We start from the raw sequence: 23,860 nt of genomic DNA, 5'->3' as shown, positions 1-23,860 counted from the left end.
TCTGGGGTGGAGAGGAGCTGACGGTGTGGCATTAACTCCCGTTTCCCTAAAACACTGCCAGCCACCGACGGCGGGGAGCTCCGGCTTTCAGACACTGGGTAAGTAACCAATACGAACAAGCGCTGACTAGGCTCCACGTGGGATATTTTAAAGACACACTTGTTTTTGTCTCCATGGCCTAGAATCATTTCCTGTCAAGGCTCTTCTTGACCCCACTGTGCCTATAAAGAGCAAAGACCTTAGATGAGATGTCTCCCGACACCGAAGCACAAGGCAGATTGAATTCCGGAAGTGAGAACCCAGAGTTCTTTATCCTTAGGCCCATGGCTCTTAAAAAAAGACCCATCTCACTCTTCTGGGACGCACACCTCTCCCTCCCGCCACTTGACTGCACCACTGTGAGCTGTGGAGGGATCAAAGCCTTCACCACTCCTCCTGATTTTCCCTGACGTCCCTCCCCGCCCAGCACAACAGCCACAGAGATTCCCGTCCATGTGGAAGTGCGATTTTGTCACACTTCTGAGGGTCCTCACAATGACCAATAAAGGCTTCAGTGCATCCAATGCTGCGGCCCGCTGGCTTCTTAGCGTTCACCTGGCTGGCCCTACTGCTCCCTGAATACTGGTCCCCCTCTCCTTCCAACATGGCGCCACTCACGCTGATGCCCTGGGGCCGTAGGCTTCGCCGTTTCCTCTGGCTGGAGTCTCATTCCTCCCTCTGTCTCGCTCCGCTTCCTCTTAGCTTCAGCACTTTGGTCCAATGTGCCCTTTAAGCCCTAACTTTCCCGGCCCCTGCGGGCATCTGGGTCTCCTTTCTGGATTGTTTCTGTCTACGATACCGCCATGGGATATGCGAGGGTCAACCTGCTTATAACCACTAGACGGAAAGCTCAGTGAGGGCGAGGGCTTCCTGAGCTTTGTTCACTGTGGTACCCGGGGCCTTACGGAGCCCGACACACGGGGGTCAGTGAAGAATACTGCTTGAAGACATGAGCGTGGGAGATGTTTTGAAGGCACGTCTGCGTTGGCGCCCCTAGAGCGAATCTACAGCGGAGGCAGCGGTGGGGCGGACATGCCAGGAGCATGCATTCCGTCCCGGGCCGGCTTCCTGGTGTCACGCCCAACTTTCCATCAACTCTCACCCTCCAGGGTGACCTGCCATAAACCGGCCAGGCGCCCCACAGCTTTAAACCGGGGGCAGTGGACTTTAATTTCTGGCTAGAGTTCTGTGGCAGCGCTAAAGTTGGGGACAAAGAGGGGGTATGTGTGTGTCCCCTCTGCTTTGCAGCTGCAGATTCCTTCTCCCCAAGAAGCACGGCGCTGGCTGTCATGTTTAGTACATGCGGCCTGGTGTGTAGTGTCTGGCTCAATTAAGAGAACTTCTGGGAAGAGACACGAGCAAATAAATAATTGGAGAGACGCAACCCTTGAAAGGAGCGTTGTTTTTCACCCATCTCTGTTTGCGAGCCGGAGCCGGAGCGCTGTGACTTCAAGTGAACGGGATCTCCTGGGTGAGATCCTTCACTTCAAACACGGTAAACAAGGGTTCTGTGATGCACATTTTAGTACTGCTGGAGGGAAACTTTCTGAATATTAATAAAGATAATAAATAAACCCCTCCCTAAGTGACTGCCAACGCATCGTGAGCAGGAAGTCCTGGGAAATGGGCTCTTGTTGGCTCCCTTGGACAAGGCGGTCACCTCATCAGAGAGGACAAGGAGGGCGTGGCGGCCCCCGCCTGTAATCCTGGCCCCTCGGAGGCCGAGGGCAGGAGGGTCATGGCTGGGTGCCAGCCTGAGCTGACACGTTCTCATGTTCCCGTCTCAACCCACAGTGGGGTGCAGGGGCTGCCACACTAGCTACCAGGGAGGCTGAAATCGGGGGGGGGACTGAGGTTTCCGGCCAGCCAGCCAGCCAGGCCAGCAATGGAAGAGAAACTGGACCCGGTGGCACACACCTGTCAGCCCATCAGCAGAAGCTACCAGAAGGCTCACATCGGCAGACCGCACTTCAGCCGAGTGCCTGGGCAAGCTCGCTCGGGTCTGAAAAACAAGTGGTGCCCCAAACGAGTGCTTGCCTGGAAAGCATGAGAGAGAAAAAGGAAAGAGGGAGGGAGGGAGGGAGGGAGGGAGGGAGGGAGGGAGGGAGGGAGGGACTTCAGAACGCTTTCCTTTACTTCTTAGAGAACTTCCCTTTCAGGAACGTGGGTGCCCGTGCGTGGCTCCGTGCGCGTGAACTGAGCGCGTGCAGTGCATCTCTCTGTGGCTCCCTGGACTAGGGCAGGGGCCGGGAGTTAGTCTGAAATCCATATAAAGCTGGAGCTGAGGGCATCTGGCACTGACATGAAGCCGTGCACGGGGATAGAGACTGGGCCTGCAGTCTGAGGAGGCAGCGTGTGGGATTCCCCGCCACCCGCCCCCCCTGCCGCCCTCCCTCCTCCCGGTCACTGGCCTGCAGGGCGACAGCTTGAGGCAGAGCCGACGACCCCGTGACGCGGGTCCCCAGCTCCACCGCTGCGACCGAGCAGGCGGCAGCGTCGGGGGACCTCACTCTAGAGGGCCCTGTCCCCACACGTGCTCGGAAGGACGTTAAGACCATGGTCCCTGGCGGACGAGACAGCGCCCATGGAAGACCTGGCGTGGCCCGGGCCGTCGCTGCTTTGATCAGACGGGCGGGATCACGACGCCGCACCTTTCAGCTCAAGCTACCCGGTGGTACACGGTACAGTGGAGGCCCCCCCCCCCGTCCCTGACGTCGTCCAGGAGCTGGTTTGAGGCACAGCGACCCCTCCTGGGGTCCGGCCAGACCACTGTGGGCGTCTCTGCTCATCAGTGTTCTTGCTACATCTCGCTGGTGATGGTATTTGTCTGCCTTCCCTTTCAGAGCTGGCTTTGGGGAAGCTGCGCCCCATCTTCAGTCTCTGCAAAACTTCCCAGGGTATCTATTGCCTGGAAGATGATTGGAAAATCGTATGTATGTATGTATATATATGCACACATAGAAGTTTTTCCTTCTATCAAGGGTTTCATATAAGGATAACTTTCAAATGGCATGTATTCTGAAATTATGCTAGACAAGGTTTAATTTTACCCTTAGCCTTTGGGGAAATCCTAGTTTTGTGGTGTCCATACAGAAGCTAAATATACAAACCTTTCAAAAATGAGAATTGTTTTTTGGTGGTACTGGGGATTGAACCTAGGGCCTACCATATGCTAGGCAAAACCTCTACCACTGAGACATAACCCCAAGTCAGATAATAATAATAATAATTAGGTTGTGCTGGGTTTGAACTGGGCCTTGCGCATGCCAGGCAGGGTGTTTTGGACCACGCCCCCAGCCTCCTTCTCTGCTGGTTATTTTTATGACGGTGTCTTGCCGAGGCCACGACCTACTTCTTGGTCACTTCCTGTCCCTGCTGGCGTGACAGGCATTCACCACTGCAACCAGCTCTCCAGTGAGGGAGGGTCTCCACACTTCGCCTGCCTAGCTTGTAGCTTGGTACTGCACCCCAATCACCCCAATGTGGGCCTCACAGCAGCTAGGACCACAAGTGTGTGAGCTACCAGCTCCTGGCCGAAAATCAGAGCATTATTAAATGGTAGAGCTAGAGGGGTTCTAGAGGTCTAGGTTTTTGTTTTTGTTGTTGTTATCTGTGCTGGTCTTAAGGCTTGAACTTGGGGCCCGGGCACTGTCCTTGAGCTCTTTGTGTTCAAGGCTAACACTCTACCACTTTGAGCCACGGTGACACTTCCAGTTTTCTGGTGGTTAACAGGAGATAAGTAAGACTCATGGACTTTCCTGCTGGGGCTTGGCTTTGAACCTCAATCATCAGATCTCAGTCTCCTGAGGAGTTAGGGTTACAGGCGTGAGCCACTGGCGCCTGGCTAGATTATTTTCTTTCCTAAGTTTTCAGGCAGATCAATAGGAACCCACGTATAACATCTATCATGCCACATAACAAGTCAGGAATCTCACCAATCAAAACCTATTTCTGCATTCATTATGCTAATCAGGAAGGTCTCTAGTTGATAAAGAGATAGATAACAAAAGTAATTGCCGCTGCCCCTGGAGTGTTGCCTTTCTGTAACATGGCAGCTGAAAATACTTCAAGTGAGAATTTTCCACCAGAGCAACTGGCTGTCCCTGGTGCTGAAGTCTACCCTGACTAGTACATACATAATTCCACCTTGTCAATGCCAAATTATTTTAAAGTCAATTACTTCGTGGAACAAGTGCTTATAGCACCATGTTTGCCTATTAAACCCTCAATTAGCATCAGCCCTGGTTTTATTACTAGTGAACACACGTGGAATAGATCAAGAGAAGGTACAGAAGTCTAGTGAGTAACCTGAGTAAAACAATACTCTAAATGAAAGTGGACTTCTATTACTAAACTCAAGTATTACTCTCATAATTTGGCTCTGACTTTCTTTTATTCAATCAAATTTTGGTGGTGGCTCAATGAAAAAGACACAGGAGAAGTAGTCCGCGGTAACTATGCGAGGAAGGTAGAACTATGTTTTCAGATCCCCGGGGGTGACCCATCAAGGGAGTGGCGAAATCAGTTCTGGATCCTCTGGGAGAATGCATTTCCAGATGGTTTAAAACATTTGGTGGTCCTCGGTGGGACAGTGAGGGGAGGACTGGGCGGCAGGGTCCCAGTCTCCCAGGCTAACATTGACCTATTCTTTGGATGAGTTTTGCTTGAGGTTCAGGCCAGGAAGCTCTGTAGAATTCTTATTGTCTTTAGTCTCATACTTGTACTCAGAACCTTGGGGTCCCCCTAAATTTTGATCACGGAATATGCTGGCAATGATTTTCACACACATCAAATTTAAAAGCAAAAATGCAAAACGAAAGTACTCAGGGGCTTGTAACAAGGAGCATTAAATTCTCCTGGTTCAAGCAGATACATCTCTTGCACTCTTTACTGGTTCCTAAAAGTGCATGAAATGACAGACATGCCTTTACTTTTCTGTAGCAGGGTAGTAATCCATAATTTCAGTGGTATCTTTAAGAGTCTGTCAAATGACAGAACCCTCACACTGCCATTCCTTCCAGAACCATCACGAGCAGCAAACTGCAGGACAGGAATATATCTGTGGCTACACTCCAAAGACTCTATTTTCTGTCTTTATTTTGGATTTCTATTTCCACGATCACAGCCTGTTGTCAAAGGGCATGGGGCTCTCAGCTGGCAGGAACGAAGGGCAGGCAGTAGTGCCTCACGAGACAGAGCCAGCTCACCAGACACTCTTTAAATGAAGATACAGCATTTGGGTTATGATGAAGAAGATACAAGGAACGAGTCCCAGTTTATAACTGGATCACATGAAAATACGTTTGTGGGAACAACTGTAGATAACTGTTTTGAAACAGCAATGTAAGTAACAGAGTATTGTGAAGGAGTTGAAACGATTTAAATCCACGCCAAGATCTCACATTTACAGCCCTTGGAAACAATGCAGTACTCTCTCAGTGAAGTGCGCTCCTTTCCTATATCATTTGCATCTCTCGAAGAAAAATGACCTGGTCTCCATGCTCGGTTAGTCATAGGGTATAGGATAAATGAACACTTTTCTGTTTTCCTTTTTCCATATGAAAATGAGATACAATTGACTTGGTAATAGTCAAAGGTTGTTTATGCCACACAGGTTAGGTGTGTCACAAAGTGTACTGCAGAATTACAGGGTAGTCCTGTTAAGATCATTACTTTATGTGTCAAATGGAAATCACAGGTAAGCACTGGGGGGGAAAAGGATACCAGAAACGTGAAACGTTACACTTAGTGCGGTGACTTCTGGAAAAATATCTGGTTATTTAAAAATTAATAAACTGTAAATTAATTTTAATCCTTTTATAATTAATGCTATTTAATTATACACTAGTATGTAAATAACATGGTGTTTTCAGCCCGAGTTGCAGGTAACCAGGCTGGGTGGGGTGGGGTGGGTGGGGGGATTATATAACCATTCCTGCTAGACCTTCTTCTCACATGGCTAGGGAAATGTCTTCTTCACAGAAAGGTAAAACTGGAAAAAGTGTCAAGCACTGCTCTGTTCCCATTGTGGATGCAGAAACAAGCTTACAGCATTAAGTCCCAGCTTTTGCTGGAGAACTGTTGGAACCTAGGTCTAGACTACAATCAGGTATGTGTTCTCCCATTCTTTCTCGTACCCTGTGTCTACCAAAGAGCTATCCTCCATCACCCTTTTTCTTGTCACAGTAAACCCATAGTGAAGCATCAACAACTTGAGGAACAGCTGTCTTGATAAGGTTTTTGCACACAAGTGTCTACAAAGATACACGCTGGATCACAACACTTAAACATGCAAATAGTATGCATTTAATTTGGAGATGCTTTTGCAAATAAGGGGAAATTGGGACTATCATTTTTAACTGCCAATAGTTGCCACAGTCAGATATGTACTTTAGTTTTGCTACTTGAACACATTAAGAATTAATGTGAATGTATGTCTGACCGAAGAACCTCAGACATTCTGAATTTTTTTTTCCCAGACGCAGTGAGAAAGTTTTCAGAAATGATATTGAGAAAGCAAAGTGATTTGATTACTCAAGAGACAAAGATAAATACAACACCAATATCTTAGATCGAATTTCTCTCTTGCTGAGATTTATTGACTAATTGTGCGCTGAGCTATTTTTACCTGGAGTACAAGCTGATCTTCAATCCCTGCTATGTAAAACATCTTACTAGTACACAGATATCACGATCAACACGGAGGATAATTTGGGAGAGTTCACAGTTCACATGGCAGCCTACAGCAAGGGATCCTGACTTGATAAAATATGAACCTGCTCCGGCCCTGCCGAGGGAAACTAAAGGAGCGCAGCAGCAAACAAGCCCTGTAGTATTGTTTCAGAGGAAGCCCAGCGATGGGCCTGCGCTTCCTTCAGGCCTCCTCTTTCCTACTGAACGAACTCCAGGGAATGGCATCATGTCAGGCTTTCCAGATGGATTATGTGAAGCTATAGCTCACTGTCATTTTCAATAGGAAGCCTCATAATTAAAGGTCAAATAGTCACTTCATCTGCAATCAATCAGCAGAAAAAGTACTAATACGAAGGACTAATCAATCAATGGCAAAGACTCTAATAAAAGCAATGAATCAAATTCAGCATGTGTGTAGATGCAAGTAACGTAGAAGAGACTGAGACAGGGCAAAAAGCGAGAACAATAAAGTAAATCCAAAGTGTATATCCAAAAGAACATTCGGGAAGCTTCCCAAGCAAGAGTTTCCGTCTCTGGTTCATTAGTTACATGGATACCACTTGGCCTACAACCATTTATTCTCAAATGCAAATAGTGCATGGGACAATAAACGGAATTTGACATTTTACTTTGTATATTCTATTTGAGATGTGTGTGTTGGGGGAGGGGGAAATCAGTAGAAGAAACGTGCTGTTGGCAGTTGCCAAAGAGAAAGATGTATTTCAAGTGCCAAACAGCAATATTGTAATCTGTGCTAGCTCATTTTTGTGTGAGAAGAGAGAAAGTATGCTGCTGACAGATATGAACTGAAATTTCCCCCTATTTTTCAGGATAGGATTTCTCCACGCTCGCTCGGTCGGTGCTGGGGTCCTCTAACTCCAGCAGGCCTGTATTTCCATTAGATAATGAAGTGGCCTGCAGGCCTGCAGGTCACGACACAGCTTCGCCGGCTGTGATATCCGGCCGCCGGGACGGGGAAACGGGTGTTGAGTCTTGTGAAAATGGATTCTGTAAATGTATAATAGTGCTCAACAAACCCATTCTGGTAATCACACCCAAGTACTCGCTAGTCTATGAGGAATTAAGAGTGACCAGTAACCTCTCTGAAATAAGCAGGGAGGGGAGGCCATTGTCTGAAGTGCTTCCACGGAGATGAAAGGCAGGAAGGACAAGGCAAAGCAGAATGTTCGAGATAGAAATAAAACTCCTGCTGGGCGCCAGTGGCTCACTACTGGAATCCAGCCACTCAGGAGGCTGAGATGGGAGGATTGTACCTTGAAGACAGCCTGGGCAAGAAAGTCCCCGAGATGCTAATCTCCAATTAACTACCAAAAGGCCGGAAGTGGAGCTGTGGCTCATGTGGCAGAGAGCTCAGCTTGCTCAAAAAAGCCCAGGAACAGCACTGAGGTCCAGAGTTCAAGCTCCAAGACTGGCACAAAAAGAAAAAGAGGAGAAAGAAAGGAAGGGAGGGAAGAAAGAAAGAAGTAAAGAGAGAAAATTCCTTAGGCCTAGAGCTCTGGAGATGAGCCAGGTGCTGGGGGCTCACGTGTAATTCTAGCTACTCCGAGACGGATGGAAGAGGTGTTTCCGAGCTGGGATCCCTCCCCGCTTTGGTAGTGTTGTTTGTCTAACAGAACCAAAGCAGCCCATTTCGTTTAACCCGAAGAGTTCCATGTGTTTCACAGTTATAAGATTTTACTCTATGAGGGCAATATACGGCTGTGAGCTTGGTGAATCACTTACCCAATGTAAGGGATTTGTGTGTAGAACAGAAAATGATAGCCACCGTATCTGCTGGTGTGAAGCCCGAGTTATTCCTAGGAGTAAAAAGAAGTTCTTGGTTATGTATTGTTCCATATAAGCTCCTGCATGAAAAGACGATGTAACGTGTCCTGAATCAGATGTAGCACCCACCTTCATGCAAACATCCCCTGTATCGATTCCAGTGGCAGAAGTTAGTCTAGACGGAAACGTATGGAAGCTATTCTAGAATGAAATGGATGATGTATGAAGTCATACAACAGACTTCCTTTTTAAGAGATCACTTTGAGTCCTCATCTTTTTTTTTTTTTTTGCTGGTCCTGGGACTTGAACTCAGGGTCTGAGCGCTGTCCCTAGCCTCTTTGTATTCAAGGCTAGCGTTCTTGAGCCGCAGCACTACTCCTGGCTTTTTCTGAGTAGTTTACTGGAGATAAGAGTCTCATGGACTTTCTTGCCCAGGCTGGCTTTGAACCACGATCCTCAGATTTCAGCCTTCTGACAAGCTAGGATGACAGGCACGAGCTGCAGGTGCCTGGCGATTTTTAAAGCAGTTATTGTCGGGGGTGGCGAGGGGCATTAGAACTTCTCAAAGATCTTCACATGGGAGTAAAGACAATATCCCCCAAAGGTAGGCAATGTGACATGTCTACCAATGGTTCACATGAAGGCACAGAAATTATGTGATTTATTTAGGACCCATTGTGGGTAAGTGACAGACCTGGTGTGCTCACGCTCCTAACTATTATATCCTACTATTATTCCACACTAGCTTACACATCCCAAAACATTCTCACATCATAAAAACCTAGAGAGAAATAGCACCATGGCCTTGCTCTATCTAAAAGGGAAACGTGAAGCTCAGCCTGGGCACACAGCTCGAGTACTTTGCCCCACAGTAAGGAGTTCAGTTTGCCTTCTCAGAAAGAAAATAGAAAAAGAACACCCCAAAGAGTGCACGGTTTCGTGGGAGAGGCCTGTCTACCGGGCCAGGTAGCGGTGCTCAGTCATCCTCTGTGAAGAATGGCTTCGTGGCACCTGGTCTCGGCAGAACACAGAAAGACAAAGCACCCAGCTCATCTTATGTAAATCAGGGCGACTACAATTACTTTCCATGATGAACATCTCTATTCAGATTCTTGAAGGAATCACATTACTATTTATTTAGTAACTCTACCTTATCTCTTTTTAATAGTGATTTTCTTTTTATCCTGTTTTTTTTTTTTTATAATTCTTTTGATCACTTTGTCTTCCCTTGAGGTATTTATTTCCTTTTCTTCCCAACCCGTCTTTTATTCTCTCTTACAAAGCTTTCAATCCGTGTTTTCACGTGATATTTATTTTGCCTTCCTCTGTGGTGCCCACAGAGGAAAACATGTCAGGATTTACTAGGATATGCACAGAATGTGGGGCAGAAGAGGTCCTCGGAGAGAGCTCTGTTGAAACCCACCGTGTGCGGAGGAGGCAACTTCCACGAGAGATACTCTCCTTTGTTACTTTCTGTACTGGTGTTTTCATGGGCTTGTTTTTCGGAGAAGATCTTGTTTAGCATTAGCTGTGTAGCACTAACCAAGTTAATCCAGAGCTCAGAGGCCTAGCTACGTTATCTCTACATGGAAAGGACTCTTGCTCATCCCCCCCGCCCCCCTTGAGCCATGACAGTAGGGGCTGCACGATGCACCACGTTCCCGGGGAATTTTTCATTCACTAATGAGTTGTTGGCATCTCCTGTAGGATGAGTGGCTTCTGCCACAAGGACCAGCAATGGCTGGCCACTGAACACAGCAAGTGTCTTTTCTAAGGTGGCCTAACAGGTCATTCACAGAAAGCCCTTCTGGTAGCTCCTACTTGTGGGTTTACACAAGTAAGTCACAATTTCTCTGTGACTTAATGACACCAGGCTTTATTCTTACTTTGTAAGTTGCGACCTCAAGCTTGGGGAAAGTGTTTCAAGTTATAGCAATCAATATATTTTCATTGACCCACGTACATTCAGCCTTGTGCCACGACAGGGCTGTGAGAGGCAAGTGCTTCATGCAAGGTCTGAATTCACCTCCCCGCTGCCCCCACCACCCAAGGCCCTGGCACTATTTCAAGCCTCTTCACAGTGGAGCCCCTATCTTTATGAGCCCTCACCGTCATCATTGTAGTTCAGGGCCTGGCAACGCTGGCCATGCCCACCTTCCCTCTGACTACTGTGACTACGGTTCTCATTGGCTTGTTTTGTGTATTAGGTGACCCTATGTGTGTAGCCGTGGCCCCTGACTGCTTCTTCGGCCTCTAGAATCCCCTCATCCACGCCTCTGTGCTCTGAGCAATAGCCATTTCTTTTTGACACAGGTCAAACTCCAACTCTGCTGGGAAGCAGATTCTACCACTCTCTTTCGAGGTGCTTCCTTGTGCTTTGAACAGGACAAAGGTGGTTTTATTCTACCCCTTGGAGGATGCTTACTTAGCCTGTAAACCCATGGTTAGCAATCACCTCTCAGCTGTGGTACTCACTGTGCTAACTTTCATACCAAAAGTGTGCTAACTTTCATACCAAAAGTGTACGAACAACATGGGTGGAAGAACAGGCCCTAATGGTGAGGCTTTCGGAAGGATGAACCAAGACAAGGAGACCAAGCTGGGTGTGGGGATATAGCCTGAGCAACCAGAGAAATGAGAGAATACACGGTTGTTCCAGGGAGAAGAAAGACTGCTTTGCTACGTAGGCTGGAAGGCCTTGCACTTAATAAAATGAACTTCATTCACAATCACTGGAGTGATCTAAACAAGAGAGTAGCTGACAGAAGTCTGAGTTATGGGAAGCAGTATGAAGCACATAAGAAAGGATCAACAGGCCTTGAAGTAGAGTTAGCAGTAAGTTTGCACTGCCATAGACTAGAGAGAAAGCTAGGCTAGGGAGAAGACTGATTCCATTTTGAATATCTTGAATCTAAGGTATCTGTGAGACGTCCAGGGGAAGATAATGAAATGCTAGGGAAAACAATAGTGCTGGACCTTAGGAAAAATACGGAATAGAAAGTCTAGACATGAACTTCTCAGCATGAAGCGGGCAGCTCACGGCAGTGGAATGGAGCAGGCTGTCCAAGCTGTTCCTGGGCTTCTGGGCTTTGATTAAACACTGAAATCAGCTCAGGTTGTACACTTTGCTATCCTGACCTTGACAGAGGAGATAGAGGTCAAGGGGAGCCTTTAGTGATGGCCCCCGTCGGAGGGTGGCAGAAGGAGGACAGGATGGTCAGGAAGACAGAAGGACAGACAGGACAATATAGTGAACTAGGGGCCGAGAGTTACTATGAGAAAAGAATCCCTCATGTAGGAGACTAACGGAGGAGATACCGTACCACTTACCTTGTTGAAAAGACGAAGGTTAACAGCATGAAACTCAGCTGGATGGAAACTACTGCAGGAAAAAAAAAAAAGGAATCTTAATAAGCACTATAATGGTAGATCTCTAGCATATGTACAGTTATGCTTAGTTTCATTTGAAACTTATGGGAATGCTAATAGAAAAACAATAAACCAAATAAATATACATTGTTAAATTAATAGAATCATTGAAATTCATAGTGCTTAACCTATTCTTTTTGTTTTTTTTTTTTGTTTAGTGCTGGTACAAAACTAACTTCTGGCATTTTACTGGTTAATTAGAGATAAAAGTCTCTTGGATTTGTCTGCCCAGGCTAGCTTTGAACTTCGACCCTTAGATCTTAGTCTCCTAAATGACTAGGATTACAGGCACGCGCATCTTATAGGCACCTGGCTTAATCTGTTCTTACTGACAATATCCTCAGGTATTATTTATGATACCACTACTCAGGAAAAATCTATAATCTTCTTCAAGGTTTGGCTGTTTGGTTTGCTGAGTTAAGAGTATGTTATAGCACAAGGCACAAATGTGGTACCACACAATATACACTGGGATAATCCAGCTCAGTATTTGGTAACAACAAGATTATTTGACATTATAATATTAATAAAAGTTGTCTTTGGTATTTAGGATAAATAGACCAAAGAGTTGTCTTCTGAGCCTTGACACTTACTGGTAGTTTATAGCCTGCTGCTCCTTTAAGTGATATATTACTGAAGGTATCTTTTATTAGAAAATATGATGTAAACATTCACGTTTGAACCAAGATAGCCAAATTACTATACATAAAATAGTGTTTGTTATATACTGTAAATCCTGCTTTTAAATCAGAGCATGGGATAAAATTGGGTTACTTAACAACAAACAATTGGTAACAAAGTGCTCAATCTGATGCTTGAGTTTGACAGATAGTAAGGCTTCTGTCCTCTAACATCATCTCTGGTGAATCAGAATATGGGGCATCAGATATGGAAAACAAGGAAGAAGGCTGTAAATTCATACCCGATGTCTTCTGAAAGAACAACACACATGGTCAAGTCACTGAGCACACACAACACAAGCTGAATATTCATTTCGGATCAGCTTAACACTGGGAATGAATCTGGAGGAACAGATTGCTTCACTGTGCGGCTGAGGAGGCCTGGGAGGGGCGGCCAGGGGGGTCCCGTCTCCCTACTTTCCCTACTTACTGATGAACAGGACGAGCACGAGGCTGAATTTGTCCAGGTCGATGTTCGGGTTGGAGAACGTGTCGCAGAACGTGGTGTAGATGATCATGAGGAGCACACTGCTGCTGACAGCACCGAATGGAGGCTTCTTCCTTTCGAGCCAATCCTTGATGTATCTTCGGACAATCTGAAACACAGACATCAACAGGTTGCCTCTTTCCCAAGACGGAGGGAGTTGAGCTGGGCATCACAAAGTGATTCTGACAGCAGAAAGACATAAAGGGAAGAGAATAAATTTGGATGAGGGCCACAGTGGATTTCAAAGCTTCCCTACCATGCCACTTGGCCTTCTGGGGAATTCAACGTTTGTAGTGCAACTTTCATGGGGTGTCCATAATGAGAGTGTATTTCCAACCACATTCAAATCCATCCTTAATCATGCCAAATGCTCTTTGCTAGCTGTCACTGAGACATGCCCATTAAGCCTCCCCGAAGTTTATCTCCTCTGCCGATCCTAATGGATGTGTGTAATTATCACAGTCCCCTCTGCCTCAACAGACAATTCCAAGTGCAACTTTGGGAATCTTAAAAATCTGACATCTTCAAGAATTTCAAGACAGTAGATAATCGAAAGTGATCCATGGAACACATTAATATTTAAAACACCAGCAATGCACCAGAAGTTTTTAATTAAATTATAACTCATGCTTGAAAAGCAAAAGTGCATGTGTTGTGGGAGTTTAAATAATTCACATTCTGAATATCTAGAGTTTTTGTGAATCCAAAGACAAATGCCATTTGCATGCTTTTAGAATTCCAAAATTAACACTTAAAAATGAATAAGCCTGTCCGAACTCTTCTACAGAAAGGCTTGGTGAAATATGAGGTCATACAGCAATCCTTCTCCTTTTAAAATCCAATCAGATATGTAAAATCAGGACAAGGTGGATATCGGCATGAACTTCTGTGTGGACATAAACTTCACTCTGTTGAAAGTCCTCTTTGGCTTTTGAAGGAAGCTGTATGAGCCATATTACATGAAGAGTAGTTGAGACATATTAAGCTCCCTCATTATCCTACATAATTGAACAAGAGATTTCACAACAGGCGGAGTTGCCACCGATCCATTAGCAGTAATGAGGTCAGGGAACTTTTCCTCACAAGGTTGATGGGGTCCTGTCACCATCCACTCTGTCACCCACAAGGCTTCAATTCACCATGGAACATGTATTTACAGGTACTTAAGAACAAAATAAACTACAATTAGGCCCCTTAGCCCCGGTTTTGTTTTTTTCTGCAGCTTCAGGGACTCCTGGTCAACTGTGTTCTGAAAATGTCAAGTGGAAAAATTCTAGAAGTAATCAATTTTAAACAAATGTTATTATAGCATATTGTTACCATTGTTGCATTTTATTGTTGTTGCTAATATTATACTGGTTTGTAAATTAAACTTTATCATAGGGATGCATGTAAGAGACAATGTTTATAGAGGTCTCAACACTGCCCATGGGTTGAGCCACTGAAGGTTTTAGACCCAAACAAGGGACTCTGGGCTTTCAGTGGAACTTCTGAACAAATGCCTGCAACTCACGCCACCCTTTCACGAACTCACAAAGTGAGCCAACTGTAAGTAACAGAGATGTGGCGGAAAGCTGATCAGTTATTACAAGGGAGAGGAACAAGGCTGGGGATGAAAGCAAAAGAGCTATATACAGATAAACCACGGTTGATTTCTTTTTAAAAGTAGATCTTGTATAAAAATAACCAGATTTATGAAATATATGACTGGAGGTACAAGTGATCTCAACCCACAGTGATCCATTTATTAGTTCTTTTCCTTAAAGTTTAAAATGTGGGAAAATATAGAAAACTCAGAGAGGATCCGTTACCCAGCGTTGGGGACTGATGTCTTAGAATGGAAGCTCTGGATAGCAGTCTAGAGGAATCATGACTGATGCAAACAGGCCCATGTTCAAATATGGTGCCATGGGCATCGCTAGACAGTCATTCCGTGATCTACTGTGGAAGCAGAAGTCTGAAGGCCTTGCAAATTTACTGTAACGCAACTCCTAGAAATTCCTTAAAAAAATGAACTCACGGTTGAACAATGTGAATACCAGGAAACTGGCACTCGAAAGGTGTGTGTGTGTGTGGTGGGGGGCGGACAAGGGGAGGGAGGTAGATGAATGAAGAGAGGAAAGGGGAGAACGTAATCATAATATTTACGGAGTTATCCTATGACATTAGGGAAACTGAGGGGAGGGGTTGGGATGGAAGGGATGGGAGAAAATGTGGAGATGGGTGACATCAACAAGATGCATTAAAATTTTAAGGAATAATGGAAAATAAATCAAAGATTTGAAACCTATGCTGGCATTCAATTTTATTTTAATGTAACATCAGAATTCCCAAAGTAAAAGCAACTTTCTAAGTCAGGAGCTGGTGGTTCACCTCTGTAATCCTAGGGACTCAAGAGGCTAGGATCCGAGGATCGCGGTTCGAAGCCAGCCTGGGCAAGAAATGCCGTGAGACTCTTAATCTCCAATAAAAACTCAAAAAAGCCACAAGTGGCTCTGTGGCTCAAGTGGTAGAGTTCTTGCCTTGAGCAAAAAAAAAAAAAAAAGTGACTTTCTGTCTCTCACCATCTGCCAAACTATTTTAAAACCACCGCCAATATTTAACTATCAACTAACTTTATAAGCAGTAATTTGAGTAGAGTCGAATTTTTAGTAGAGTGGAATTTTTCCACTATGACAAGAAACAAGGGTTCCTGGGCCCAGAATCCTCCTAACCAGAATGCGTTTCTTCTGAACATGTCCATGGGTGGATTTCAGAGGAGAAAAGAACTGAAGTGTTGAGAAGCGGCTAGATCCACAGGTGAAACAAAACCCTTGGAGGAAAACGATGACATTTCCAGTCTTGCTGTGTTATCTGTCTGCGTTTCGGAAGTAAATCATTTCCTATCTTTCCAGGCTCCATGGAGCTTTTCCATGTTCCTCTAAAATTAAGTTCACAAAGCAGCTGGCTTTGGTATTGTATAGCTAGAGAAGTGTTAAAATGTTCCATTAAACAAAACTGAGTGCAACTGCGTTGACATATCTCGTAATGTGCTTGCATGAAAAACTTTTAGTTCAGAAAAACTTACTCTATGTGCCCCAAACTCATGTCACTAGAAAATTCTCCACACTTTAATACCTTATTGGAGATTTTCATAACCTTACTGGAAATAAGACTGCTGGAGACAGACCAGGGCAATGCCATACTCTCCACAGAACTTGAACTAGATGTCTTCTCGCTTGAGAAAGAAGACAAAAAGCAAGTTGGGATGGGGCAAGTCATTTTCCCCTCCGAACCTGCATGAACTCATTTGTCCTCTTAGCTCAATGAAACTCAGGCATTAGAAACTAAGTGGCACATTGTTCGTGTTGATTTTTTCCTGTGGAGAAGGCAAAGCCATTTCCCATAGGAAGCTTTTTAATCTTATTGTCTGATCGTCAACATTTTGCTGTTCTTTATTTTAAGCTAAATAGCTGGAAAGGTTAAAGGGAAACTTAAATTTGATTTTGCACTTCTAATAAGTCGAGTTAGGTATCATTTACCATAGGACTTCCAAGGTAGAGAACTGTAAAAATGACAGATCTTAGATGAAGCCGGTCACCGCACCAGGATAGCTGGGAAGCATATTATCTATCATTTCAGTTTTCTTAATTTTTTTGTCAAGGTATTTCCTTGCTTTTTTTTTTCTACTCTGTCTTTACATTTACAAATTGATTCTTGAGTGAGAATATATGACAGACAATTTTTCATGTTAAGCCTGAATTTTTACAAAGTATTTTTCTTCTAGGTGGCTTTAGATTCTATCTTCAATGTTCGTCTTCCAGTGCATGGAAACATATTTTCAGGGCATTGTCTCTCTTTAATTAATACCCTGTTGAAAGGATATTATCAGAGAGATTAAGTCAGATACAATTTATATAAAAATGTTTGATTAAATATTGGTTAGATCTGAAGTGATATGAATATGCTTACTAAAAGATATAATAACAGAGTTGTACAATAAAGATCCATCATCTTCTTAACTTTGGGGAAATTCTTCTCCACGACGGCCTCATTTCATTCTCATGACAAAGAGACGAATATCATTCCGCTGGTTTCCCGAAGGCACAGAGCCCAGACAACAGGCTTATTAGCCAGTCAGGCTATATAAGAATGTGACCTCTGTTTCAGGAGGGAACCATCGCAGAAGGTCAAGGCCCTGAGCAGAGCTGGTGTGTCTGCCCTTAAATCCTGACTCCACGCCTTATCTGGGTCTCTGACGAATTCCTTAACTTCCCTGTGCCTCAGTCTCTAATAAGGATGTGACAGTAAATGTACTGAGGTTTAATTAATATTAAATGCTTGACATGGTCAATGATCTCTAGGTAGCAGGCCAGAGATCCTTGGAAGAGGAGGCCCGGCAAACAGGTGGTTGGTGATTGTTAATCCTAAGACAATACAGGAGAGGGGGAAGTAGATGCAAGCAGAGCTTCCTTATTTTTTTTTGGGGGGGGGAAGAGTAGAGTCGAGTTCATTGGTACCTTTAATACTTTTCTTTTTAATTTTGTTTTGGTGGTACTGAGGTTTGAACTTAGGGGCCTCATGATTTCTAGGCAAGTGTTCTACCACTTGTGGCATGCCCCCAGCCCTAGAGCATTCAGAAACAAACTACCTGCCCTACTTTTTGACTAGCTTTAATACTACTTTTTGACTAACTTTATTACTTTATGATGTACGGAATACTTTGCCATGGAGCACACAAAGGATGAGCCATCGAATAATTCACTGGCTTTTTTTTCTGGATAAATATTCTTTAATTACATAAATTATACAACCCTATACATTAAAAAATGAATAATTTAGGCACAACTATTTTTGTTCATGTGTTTTAAGCCAACTAAACATTTATTATTAATGAGGATATATCCAAGGTCCACTAAGAGAACAATTATGTGCTCCGAGTGATTATGTGGAATTATTTTAAGAACCAAGAAAGTAAGTATAGATTTATACTAGTGCTATCCACAGTTTTTAAACTGTAGTGACAAGAGAAAGACAAGTAGATTTGATATGCATCTAGATGACATAGCCTGTCCCTTACTGCTCACAGAACTCTCATGCCTCATTCTGCACGCTTATTGTAGAGTCTTGAAATGCAACCAAACAAAATATACATGGTGCTTGTCCTTATGAAGTTTAGAGTTTAAGTGAGGGGTTGGGAGAGAAAAACTTTAAAAAAAAAAAGCCTACTAAGTAAAATCTGTATTGTGAGAAGGACAAAGAAAAGCATCAAATAAAGTGTGGTGACAAAGAAAACAGGGAAACCTGTGAGTTCAAAGGAGACCTGAAATAGAGGATTAAATGAGTGGGGAAGGGAGAGGGACCATGCAGAGAACGAGGTTCTGGAAAGGAAGGAAGGAGCGTCCAGAGCAGGCCAGCGCAGCCTGAGGGAGGAGATGGGGCGGAGGTCCGAGCACCAGGCTAGGAATGTGACACTGTTCAGAATCCTAGGGGAATTTTTTAAAACCAAGTGTCACTTTATATTTAATTAAAGGCATTCTTTATTTTAGCATCTTCCCCATTCATGCCATATTTAGCCTTTTTTTACGTATAAAATCAAAGTTTTCCCAGTCCTGTCGGTGTAGTGGACCCTGGGTGGTTTGTCCAGACCTCTCGCTCCAGAAACAGTAAGCTGAGGGAGGGCTGCCGGAAGCGTTTGCACCGTCTCAGGTGAGTCCATCTTTGTCACAGTCCTTCTTGGGGTGGAAGAGAAGCCAGCCTCTAATGACTGGGGAGACTGGGGCTCCCGCTTATGGTGAGACCACTCAGAGGGGTGTTTCCAGCTGGAGGCCTTGGCTGGGAAAGCAACAACCACATCTTCTTTCCTTCATGTTGCCGGAGAGTATGCTCAGGGCACTTCCTGTCTCCTGTCCGAGGCCTGACCCAAGACCATGACCTTCAGATTCATACATCATCTTTGCAGGCAGTACTTCGAAGAGTTGCTTCCTCTTCCGTATTGGCAGGTGGTTTGAGGAAGGTGACAGAGCTATGGCACACTTACCTGTGTCGAGGCCAGTCTACGAACTTTATATTCATACCTATTTCCTTCAGTTCCCATGGTAAAACTTTAAACTAGGTGTTATTATCATAGTTAATAAGTCATGAACCTAGAGCGAGGGAGAGTGACTTGCCCAGAGACACACACAGAAAATGAAAGGTGGATCTAAGTATAGAATCTGGTTGCTCTTAAAGTCTGGGATCTTATAATACCTTGTTTTCCAGTGTATTAATTATTTCAGCAACATATCATATTCTGTTCTCTGGTAATGTGACTTCCTGAACGCCAACAAACCAACAAAAAGACTTTTTTTTAAGTGTATACGTTCACAATTAAACCACATGCTTACTAGTAACTTGTTAACATAATTTAAAACAGAAAAACTTTTGCTATTACCCCTATGGAAGATGAATCAGAAAAACAAACTATTCAAGATCTAATTTTAGGGCGTTGGGGTGGGGTTCTTATGGAACACAATCTGCAAAGCAGATTAACATCACTTTGAAAAATTAAACAGAGCATCCTGTGATAAACAAGACTTCCTATTTTTACTAAGTTGTTTCTTCCTGGTGGATATCCTTCCTATAAAAATTCACCATTTAATCTGCGGAGAAAGGACAGAGATGGGGGGGTGGGGTGGGGCTTCAGTAGTAGAGCACTTGTCCAGCAAGTGCAAAGCACTCAGTTCAGACCCCAGTATCATGAGGGAAATATAGTAGTACTAGTAATAATAATAATAATAACAATAACTAAAAGAAAGAACAGATAGAAAGGAGACCTTACCTGTCCAATGATGAGAGGAACCACAACGGTCACAAAAAGCTGAGAGAAAATAGATGTGAAGGGCACGGAAGAGGATGACCCAAGCTGTAAAACCAGCAAGCAGGCGTTAGAATGAATCAGCAGTCAAATCTTGCTCTTAGTTAAGAAATGCAATAAACAAATTTTATTTCTATAGATTTCTCTCACGTGCACCGAAAAATTGGTAGCTATCAACGAAAAGCAAGTGAAGCTGCCTGTAATTTTCTAAATTTAATATTCACTAGCCAGTATCTTAACACATAGTTTTTAATCCAGAGACTATAGTTAAGGAAAATTATAATTACTGATGGATAATTAACTGAAATTACTTACTAGTGAATACACTTTTTTTTTTTGGCCAGTCCTGGGCTCACACTCAGGGCCTGGGCACTGTCCGTGAGCTTCTTTCGCTCAAGGCTAGCACTCTGCAACTTTGAGCCACAGCTCCACTTCCGGTTTCCTGGTGGTGAACTGGAGATAAAAGTCTTTTGCTGTTGGCTTTGAATTGTGATCCTCAGATCTCAGCCTCCTGAGTAGCTAGGATTACAGGTTTGAGCCCCCAGTGCCCGGCTTCTGAACACATTTCTGTAGAGTGAAGTCATTCTGTGTCTGCACTAATGTATACCATGACATTTACCCACAAACATAACTTGTGTGATTTTTATTTAATCTCTTTGTAAACATGTAAATATTCTCTACCAGGACAAGATCTTTATTTATGCCTAAAATAATTTCTGACTTTCACATTCCTTCATGTCTTTAAGGATCATTGTCTTTAGTCTCAGCGTTGCTAGAAATTATTCTTATGTAAGGTCTAGTAGAGGGGAGGTATTAAAACACTTTGGTTTTCAACTTAAGATTTCAGTATGTCATTGAAATGTTCAGAAGTCCATGTGTTTCTCCTTCTTCCCCATTTTCATTCTTTCATGCTAATAGTTGCAACTTGAGTCTACACAGGTTCTAGTCCCTGTGGTCTGGGCACTCATCTATGTACACAGTGACACACAATAATCTCAACCAACAGAAACACTAAGTTCTTTCCATGAATTTTGTTTTTCAAAACCTTCTGAGCCAGATGATGGTGGCTTCTGCCTACAGTATTAGCTACTCAGGAAGGCAGCAGAGAGAGCCATGATTTGAGCACAGAAGTAGAGCTCTACAGCCTTCACATTTCATTCTATTGCAGAGTGATTACAGAAGGTACAAAGCTGAGAGAGAGAGGAGAGGAGAGGGGAGAGAGGAGAGAGGAAAGAGAGGAGAGAGGAGAGAGGAGAGGAGGAGAGAGGGAAAGAAGAGAGAGGAGAGAAGAGAGGGAAGGAGGGAGGGAGAGGAAAAGGAAGGGAGGGGAGAGGGAAAGAGAAAGAGAAAGAGAAACAGAGAGAGAGAGAGAGAGAGAGAGAGAGAGAGAGAGCACGAGTCCACGATTTACACCACAGGACACAGGCAGTTAATTGAGTGACTATTTTCTCAACACTGCCACGGATGATACATAACCAGGAGCAGGACAGATGCATCTGAGAGAAGGTAATTCAATACTCTGAATGCCTTAGGGCATTAGGGCTTAATTCTCTGAGAAAGGCTGAGAGAAAGTGGGACTGACTGCTATCAACCCATTCAATTTAAAAACTATTTTGGAAAGAATCTGGGAGTTCAGGTGCTAAAATATCCAGTCTTACAAAGACAAATAAGTGACAATTGTGAGGGAGAGGTGCTGCCTGCCTGCAGAATCACTGTTATCAGCGGACCACTGGAAAACAGATGGTGTGTTTTAAATCAGTCCTGTAAGTGAGCTGACCTGTAAATTGTCATTAATGCACCAGGCCTTCACTCGCTCTGCGGTGTAATCAGCCTTTTATCTCCTATCAGGGAAATCCATTAGCCACAGGCGGTGCCACTATTTGTGTCTCTTCTCAGCTATTAAAACATTATTGTATTAAATAATTCACCCTTGATGATTGGCCTTCGCTTTCATTCGCACCATATTTTGGCAAAAATAAGAATAGGTATTTACAGTGTCTACCGTGTTAAGACAAGAATGTTAAATCTCTCTTGCTAATAAATCAGGACGACGTAGCTTCAGGCACAGATCTAGATTTGCTCCCTTCCTGCTCAATTCCACCCTCCCTGAACCACCACAGAACCCAGGCCCCAACCCCAGGCCCCGGGGACCGAATAGCCTAGGAGCTGGCCCCCTATTGGCTTGGAGTGGTCTCCTACCTACTTTGCGGAAGGCACATTCATTAAGGTCCCCTTCCTGTCCAAAAACAGCATTTAAGCTTCGGTGAGCAGGTGTGAAGTCCTAGCTACTCAGGAGACTGAGACCTGGAGGATCATAGTTTGTAGGCAGCCTGGGAAGAAATGTCTGCAAGATCCCCATCTCCCTCACAACCAGCAAAAGCTGAACTGGGAGCTTAAGTCAGCAGGTAGCATTTTACCTTTCCCCATGAACAACAGGTATGCCTTTCCCGCATTCTCTGCTGCCTTTTTCTCACAGGAACACTTGCAAACTAAACTAATTCTTTTCACAAAATTGACAAGATAGATGTATGGCAGGTGACAGACTCAATGTAAAAACAAGTATGATTTTTATCAACTTTAGGAAGATGGTTGTTAAACAGCCATATTGATTTAGTTGTATATATCGAAGGAAAATTGGTTTATTGCACAGACAGTAGATTTAGCAGAGGAAATTATATTTTTTTATAGCTAAGTATATGGCCTTTTTTTCTTGAAATAAAATAGGAAATAGGTTTTAAAAGATAAATATTATTACCAAAAGCATGGATTCACTATTTTGTAGATATGGTAATTTATATTTTTCCAGCCTTATTAAGGTATAATTGACAAAAAGTATGCATATTCAAGACAAATAATATGATGACTTCACACACAATGCAAAATGACTATCCTAACTTAAGCTATTCAACTATCTCCCCTAACTCCTTTTACTTTATGTGTTGAAAGTACTTAAGAATTATTCTTTTAACCATGCAATATGCTATTACTAACTGGAGTTCCAGCTGTAACCTGGACTCTATAACTTTCCCAGGCTCTGGGCTCTATAACCTTCCCATGCCGTGAACCTGGTACCCACCCTCTAGTCTATTTCTGAATTTGCCTTTTTTTATTACTCATATAAGTGAGATGATACATTCATTACTTGTTTTCCTCTGCCTGTCTTATCTCACTTAGCCTAATTATCCTCCAAGTTCACTTATAATAGTTAAGTCTTCCAAGTCTCAGGCCAGCAGGGGTACTGGCTTCTCTGGTCTTTAAGAGGGGACAGAGTTTATCAGTGGCGCCCCTGTCACCTCTAGAGCATTTGAAACTGTTTACCAAATATTCTCTCTCTGTCCTTCCCTATTAGAACTGAATAAAGTTCACAGGGTTGGGGGTTGGCATGAGCATTTCAGAAAGGTTCTACAGAATTCTCTGCGCACAACCTCTGTGGTTTACACCTGCAGAGAGAAGATGAGCTATTCCAGCCTCAAGAGCCGGTTCATCCTACTTGCTTTAGAGACAGACACTTCCAAGCACAAGTGGGAAACAGCTCAATGTGAGGGAAGCAACTGAGACAAGCCAATGGCTCGTTCCTCTTTTTAGTCATTTATGCTTACTGTTAATATTTTTGTACATCTCTCTTACACACATGACCATCAATCATGGAACTATATCTGGAACATTGTTCAGAGTCATAGTATTACAGGTGGCCTTAATAGCTATATACATTGCTTTTGTTTATAGTAAGGGGATCAAGAGTTGAAGACTCTTGTATCACAGGCAGCAATTACTAGAGGAATGGATGATAATCATAGACCGAAGTTGTTCCTGCTCTCTCCCTGACCCCCCCCCCATGACAAGCTTCTATTAAACTCAGTGTGAATCATACAGCTTAGCTGTTAATTTTTCCTCTAAATTTCTTCCACATTC

The 23,860-nt window shown here is 43.8% G+C and overlaps 1 protein-coding gene across 4 annotated transcripts in view; it reads right to left on the bottom strand.

The window, feature by feature from the left end:
* Slc10a7 (solute carrier family 10 member 7) overlaps positions 1-23,860 on the bottom strand; it is a 146,528-nt gene that overhangs the window by 9,948 nt on the left and 112,720 nt on the right. For 2 of the 4 annotated variants that reach the window (XM_048333800.1, XM_048333802.1), the window contains 4 exons: positions 19,913-19,996; positions 13,057-13,222; positions 11,848-11,899; positions 8,476-8,549 (listed from right to left, as the gene is read on the bottom strand). In XM_048333800.1, coding sequence (XP_048189757.1) covers positions 8,476-8,549; positions 11,848-11,899; positions 13,057-13,222; positions 19,913-19,996 — 376 coding nt within the window. Of the gene's footprint in view, positions 1-5,955; positions 7,052-8,475; positions 8,550-11,847; positions 11,900-13,056; positions 13,223-19,912; positions 19,997-23,860 lie in introns of those variants that run through there. The other 2 variants (XM_048333801.1, XR_007209057.1) reach the window with 2 other exon arrangements.

This window comes from Perognathus longimembris, chromosome 24 (assembly GCF_023159225.1).
Source record: "Perognathus longimembris pacificus isolate PPM17 chromosome 24, ASM2315922v1, whole genome shotgun sequence".
NCBI lineage: Eukaryota > Metazoa > Chordata > Mammalia > Rodentia > Heteromyidae > Perognathus > Perognathus longimembris.
This window is presented reverse-complemented; position numbering and strand designations above follow the sequence as displayed.